Genomic DNA, 6,700 nt, shown 5'->3' with positions numbered 1-6,700 from the left:
GCATGAGTACGATATGTAGCAGCTTCCGCCAGAGTAGGATATGAGCAGCCCAATTTCTTACACGTAGGGGTGTCAATGGGCCGGGCCGAAACAGTTCTAAATACGGGCCAAAAGCTACTCCAGGCCCGGCCTGTTGAAGCCCTACTTGCAAGTCCGTTGCGCAGGAGTCGGGACCATATATATATATATATATATAGACGGATCTGAACCCGCCTTTCAACTTCTTCCGCAAGCGATTCTGCAAGAGAGAGAGAGAGAGAGAGAGAGAGGAGGAGAAATGGTACTTTGGGAGATAGCGTTGGGAACTGCATACTTCTTGGGATTGAAACGAACATACAGGCTCGCTCTCAAACTCCAACGACGCCTCGTCAGCCCTAATCAGCCCAAGATCCGTCTCTTCCTTCACAGGTCTCTCTCACTCTCTTTCATTTTCTTGCCTTCTTTGCTTCTGCTTCTTTCGATTTTAATGTCTATGAAGGTTGATATGAGAGCAGTTTTTTTTCTTCCAAAGGTTAGTATGAAAAGGTGAAAATGATAGATGAGATTATTATAGATATAGGGAATCTTTTTGCATTTGTAAATAAGTCCAATCGCAGAAGCCATGTTTTAAATTTTGAATGAAACGTGTATATCTATTAGGAAATCGTGTCTGGTGTAGTCTTCAGTCCCAAGAAATGCGATGGAATTGGCTATTCGCTGGAGGAGAGATTGGCGAGGTGATATGTGTAGTCTTCAATCCCAAGAAATGTGACTGTTACTAAGTCACAGTCCCAAAATCAGATTGTTTAAATTATCCTAACTGTTGATTTGGGGATGCTTGTTTGGTGAAATAAGACCGTTGATTTTTTTATTTTTTTTTCATTCGTCATCATTCAATAAATGTTCATTGATCTGATAGTTGGGTGATCAAATAATCTTAATTTTGGGTTGACTGCATTAGCAGGTTGAGTGCCATAGATTGCATGAATTTGGAGCCGATTTAGGAGCATTCGATTAGTCCCCCAAATCAGCAACGTTATTCATCTAAATTTAATTTCTATTTTCATAAAATTAATTGGGGGAAATGATGCCAAATGCTTAGGGTGCATTAGTGCGATGAGTGTCACTGCTTACATGATTTTTTGGCCAATTTGAAGATGGTTCTGAAAATCCAAAATATTGAGAGGATACTAAATTTGAGCCTCTTAGGTTAATAAAATCATCAGACAGGTTGCGAACCAAGATAGCATTCTTACCAAAGAATGGTCCATTACACCATCATAAACATGTTCAAAACTACGAAAGAATACATATTTGGTATCATCTAAATATTTTGGATTTTTCTAACATTTTTTTCTGGATTTTATTCCTAAAAAATTGATCGTTACGGGTGCAACGTCAAGGCCATTATGCCCACAGTTGCTGTTATGGTACAAGTTGGTGCTCCATGCTATTCTTTTCTGACCAGCTTACTTAAGTGTGCTCTCTCCATGTTTGGTTCAATGGTGGTACATGTGTGTTCCTTGGTGCCAACTTGGGCACTTGTACTTATTACCTGATGTGAGAGAACCCCATGTGCTTTTGTGCTGCATGTATGTCTGGTAAGTATACTCCATGACCCTCCATCCCTTTCTTGCCTTTTGGGGTATGCATGTTTAGTGGGCTAGGGGTCTGTGCTGGGTGGGACTGTGTTTCATCACTAGGTTCCATCAATGTGAGCTCCATGGCTAGTTCTGTAGCTGGGATAAATGAGTCTTTGATGTTTGGTGGGCAGTTGATTATAAATCTTTGCCAACATCATTTAAAAGCCAACCCCAAAATGATGGGACAAGGCTAAGATTATGATGATGATGTTTGTAAAGCTATAGTCCTTGTAAACAGGAATATCATTATGGGAGTCCAATTATCCCATCCTTCATTATACTTTTAAGTTGGATAGATTTTGGATCTTGACCTTCTCCTGATGGAACAGGTATCATCATCAACCTGCCATCTCACAACATACGTGCATAGTTTCTATGTAGATATATTTTTCCGTTATCAACTAATTTGTTCAATTTGTATCCTGCTTGAAATCTGCGCATTTATATATCTGCTTTGATGGGGAAGGTGAAGGCCTTTCTTGAATTTTCAGAACCATCTTCAAACTAAGAACATTGTACCTTCTTTAGAGAGCAGTGGGGCCTTCTATGATGTCCTTGTACCTTTGTCATTTCAAAATTTGAAGCACAAAACATGGTATGCAACAAATTGGGAAACCTAATTTGAAGCATATCAATGCCTCAGTTAGCATTCTACGTTCATATAGACCGTTCCTAATCATAGTTTCTTCTCTCTATTGGAACAATAGTTTCTGCTCTGTGGGCCCCACCATGATGTATGTGTTAAGGACATGAATAACCATGGTGTATCTTTTTTCTCAGAGGTTGAATGGACCATCAAAAGTAGTAGTTATCCATGGAAGTAAAATGAAACATCGATGGAAGTGAAGCAAATGAAATTACACCAGCCAATGCTCAAGTATCCTTCCTTTCCTTTCGTTGCTTGATCTAACTTGCTGTCACCATTATAGACATTACCTTGTGAAAATCAACAAATTGAACCTCCTTAAAAGGACTGGAAAGACAACAAAGAATTATGCCAAAAAAGAAGAAGAAGAAGAAAGAAAAGTCAAAGAAGAGGCTAAAACATGGAATGCCGAGTGCCAACTAACAACAATGGCCTAATAAAGCCCTCTGTAGCTAGGCAATCCACCTATGGTGTGCTGTGAAGGCCGTTACGGGGCCGTAAAAGTTGTTACGTAAAGGTAACGGTGGCAACCATTACATATTACGGGGTCGTAATGGTCGTAACAACCGTTATGGAAAAAAATGACCCGTAATTGCCGTTAACGACACGTTGCATATACTATAAAGGCCATAATAACCCCGTAATGGTATATTACAAGACATATACAGGTTTTTCATACTTTTAATCAACATTACAGGGCAGATAAACGTTTTTCGGGGGTTTTTTCAATAATAATAATTAAAAAAAAAAAAAAAAGCCGTAACAGCCGTTATGCCCCGTATCGTAAAAGTAATGGTGGTGGCCATTACGGCCACCATTACCGTCATGGAACACCTTGAATCCACCTTTGTAATCTTAAACCTCAAATTTCCTTTATAGCATTCCGTAATCCAAGTCCCGCCTAATTACCATAACGGAGTCCTTAACAACTGAGGTCAGGATTTGACTTGACAACTTATATAAGTGTCCCTCTCCATCAAGACAATGCAAATGTCCAGGCTTGAAATTTTTTTAGGAATTTGGAAGGTCCAAATGGCAATTTCCGTAAATAATCCAACTTTCCTGGTTTCTTGTGTTTGGATCATAGCAATGTTTAGGGTCTCAACCATGGTTTGATGTATCATCCGAAACCAGCATGTATTGAAACCAGTATGTATCATGCGGCATCGCCCATGAACAATATGGCTGTATCAACATGAAACTGCCCAATACAGGGGTGTTACGACCCTGAATTGGTGGTGACTGATACAATACACTGAAACCGATTTGCAAACCTTGGTCTCTACTTTTGGTTCATTTTGCTTTGGCCGGGGTAGAAAGTAGTTTTTGGGAGAGGAAAACAGTACTGCAAGGAGAATAGGAAAGACAAGGGAATTAGAGATTCTGTGGATAGTCTCTTACTGAACTTTTCAAATCTTCTTTCAGAGATGGCCTTGAAAGTTGTGATACTGTGGTAGTTCCCGGCTGGGAATCTTTTTCCTTTAGCATCCATTTGGTTTTGCAACTCGTCAATTGTAATCAACCTATGTAATAGACTATTAGATAGTGCTTGATTGTAGTCAACCCATGTAGTAGTCTATTACATTGCGCCTATGGGAGTTTTGCGCTCTCATTACTGGTCCCTGGCTTGGATCGGGGAGGAGGGTCGCATCAGGTTGTCAGCCAATGTCAAACTTATGCCATAACTGCGAACATGAATCTGAACAATATGATAGGAATGGCAGAAATGGATTCTTGTAGCCAATCCCAATTAGTTGGAATAAGTCTCAGATGATGATGATGATGATGTCCATTTGGTTTTGCAACTTATCTTAGATGCTTATCTAATTCTCGGAGCTCCCAAAATAATTCTTGAGATGCATACTGAGCCACACAGATAGCACTAGGTTTGCACTATTTGAAGCCAAAGACGTCCACAATTTCACCAGACAGGTGCCAAACCCGCTGAAAGGAGCTTCATTGAAAATTTTGAATTGCAGAGTGTAATATTTAATCGTTTTATTTCCTCTGCCTATATGGTAAATAGGATGCTAATTCGATTTGCTTGTTATTGATTTCATACACACTGCCCCCTTTTCAGGTCTGTTTATTTACATACTGGCTGCTGTGTTATGTTTTCCTTAACAGTAACATAATTCATTCAGCTAACACCGGAACCGGTCTGTTTTTGGCAGGCGGACCCATGCTGTTTTCAACGCAGCAATCACGGTTCACCAGAATATACAGCAAAGAGACATTGAGGTTGGTAGGAATCTTGGAAACTGGATTCTTCGGTGGCTCGACCGCATGAAACCATCCGCTCATATTCGTGGCAATCCTCCTGGAAAGTCACAGCTACTGTGCTGCAGCACGGGCAGGCAGGCAGTAAACCCAGGCCAACAACCTCTAGGGAACCAAAGGCCCAACAATAGCAAAATTACCGACCAGGAAGCTGATAGGCGGTTCTTCTCCTCAGCGATGAATGTACGTCCAAAAACTTTTCCTACTCTAGCCATGATGTTGAGGCCCATGAAGGCAGTTGGCATGAGTGGCCAATGCAGGCACGTGTATTCTGCACCAGTATTGCCCAAGCCTTGCTGTAGGAGTGACAGATTCGTAGGCGTCTTCCGGAAAGACATAATGCAGTGGATGCTGCAAAATGATTGATGCCCAGCTTGATTTCTTGGTAGTTCTTCAACTCAATCTACTGTAAATATTTCAGTCTTTTTCTTTCCAAGCCATCAAATAGACTGTTGTTGTGGTTTAAATGAGAAATTTTGTATTACAATAGTTGAATTTTTGTTAAAGGAATTTTTATTTTTATTTTTGAACAATGTTATACATTTGCGACCGATAGATTTGAACATTGGAGGTTTCAAATTCTGAAAAATGAGGCTAATGGTTGGATAATATGGTTTTCTGGTGTGTTTTGCCCCAAAAATATCAATTTTGACGATCATGTCAATTTGATTTGTGGGCCAAGGAATAGACAGACGGCAATTATCAACATTCTACTAAACCCAGGATTTAGTGGCTAGGATCTTCCAATTGGAGATAATTGTGGGAACAGTCTGGACTACCAAGCCATGGGCCTACTCAAAACGGAAAACAAGCATATACTGCTCAAAGGCTCAGCCAGCGAATTGTATAAGTAGCTTTTCTAGGATACATCATGGTGTATATTGCATTAGAATACGTTGGGACTTTTGCCTTTTTCTTTTTTTTTTAATCTTGTATTATTTCTAATGATCCAAACCATTCATATCGTGTGCCTTGAGCATCGCCTTGGACGGCAGATATCCAAAAAAGAAAGTACTCTCAGGTTTGTTTACTTCAACCCTTTGATCATTCTGACTCCTTTTCTTTGAATAGGAAGTCTGCATGAACTTTCAGTAATCAGAGGGTTGAGATGCTATAAGCAGAGATTTTTCTCTTCTTTTTCTTGGGTATTTGGGGCTTTGGGGCTCATCAGGTAAACACTTTGGGACCGTTCAAACGTGGGATTAGGTGGTATGGAACTGCATTTGGAAATTGATGGTAAGGATTGGATTAATCCTGGTATTTGACCTTTCAATCCCAACACAACAAGAGATTAGCAGGATTTCTAGTGGATTTTGAAATTCACTATATTTGTGGGTCCCATATTGATGTGTGTGTTCTATGCATGCTGTCCAGCCATACGTGCCATTTATTCATGACATACTCTTGAGTTAGGAAACCATATCAGCTGTGAAATCTGGTCATCCCAAAAGGTAGGATTGGATGGTCAAAATACCATGGTATTTTCAGGCATATAATCATTGTGTAATAATGGATTTAATTCCATCTAATGCAATTCAATACCACCCAATCTGGGCCTTTTGGGTTTCAAAAGATTTCCAACCAAGCTTTTAAATGGGTATAGCATGTATTGTATGGCGGTGCAATACGGCCCCATATTGCAATGTATCACACCTACATTGGGCTGTTTTGGGCCGATATGGGCGATACAGCGGTATTGTTCATGGGCAATACTGGTATGAATCAGTTTTGGATGATACTTTAAACCTTGATTCCAACCCAACTGCTATAGTCCGATGTATCTTATTGCAATACATCCCGATGCATTGCAGCAAACATCATGGCCTGAAAATCAGAATTTTGAACAGGTCTGGCCCAACGGCCCAGCCCGAATAGTTCAAAATCCAGGCCAAGACTTACCCCAGGCGCGGCCCATTGACAGCCCCAATTACAACTTGCTGGGGTTGTATTGTAGCAAGCCTCTATCAGGGAGATGCATCCATTGGTTCCATCCATGTACTGGCACGGGGAATGACTTCTTAGAATAAGCTGTCGCTACGTACCTTGCACACTACAAGCCATGTGGGTGGGAATTTCATGAGATCCACCCCGTTGATCAGGTACACTGCCTCATGTTCATCTTTAAATAAAAAACAAAAAACATAACCACAAA

The 6,700-nt window shown here is 40.4% G+C and overlaps 1 protein-coding gene across 1 annotated transcript; it reads left to right on the top strand.

Annotated features, from left to right (window-relative positions):
* Nucleotides 1–208: 208 nt before the first annotated feature.
* Nucleotides 209–5,157, top strand: LOC131248000 (uncharacterized). The gene is made up of 2 exons (XM_058248029.1): nt 209–408; nt 4,443–5,157. The coding sequence occupies exons 1-2, from the start codon at nt 278–280 to the stop codon at nt 4,912–4,914; spliced, it is 603 nt and encodes a 200-aa protein (XP_058104012.1). The 5' UTR covers nt 209–277; the 3' UTR covers nt 4,915–5,157.
* The last annotated feature ends 1,543 nt before the right edge of the window (nt 5,158–6,700 follow it).

The sequence above is a fragment of the Magnolia sinica genome, chromosome 6 (genome assembly GCF_029962835.1).
Source record: "Magnolia sinica isolate HGM2019 chromosome 6, MsV1, whole genome shotgun sequence".
Classification (NCBI taxonomy): domain Eukaryota; kingdom Viridiplantae; phylum Streptophyta; class Magnoliopsida; order Magnoliales; family Magnoliaceae; genus Magnolia; species Magnolia sinica.
The sequence above is the reverse complement of the archived record's forward strand: the minus strand, read 5'-3'. Positions and strand labels throughout refer to the sequence as shown.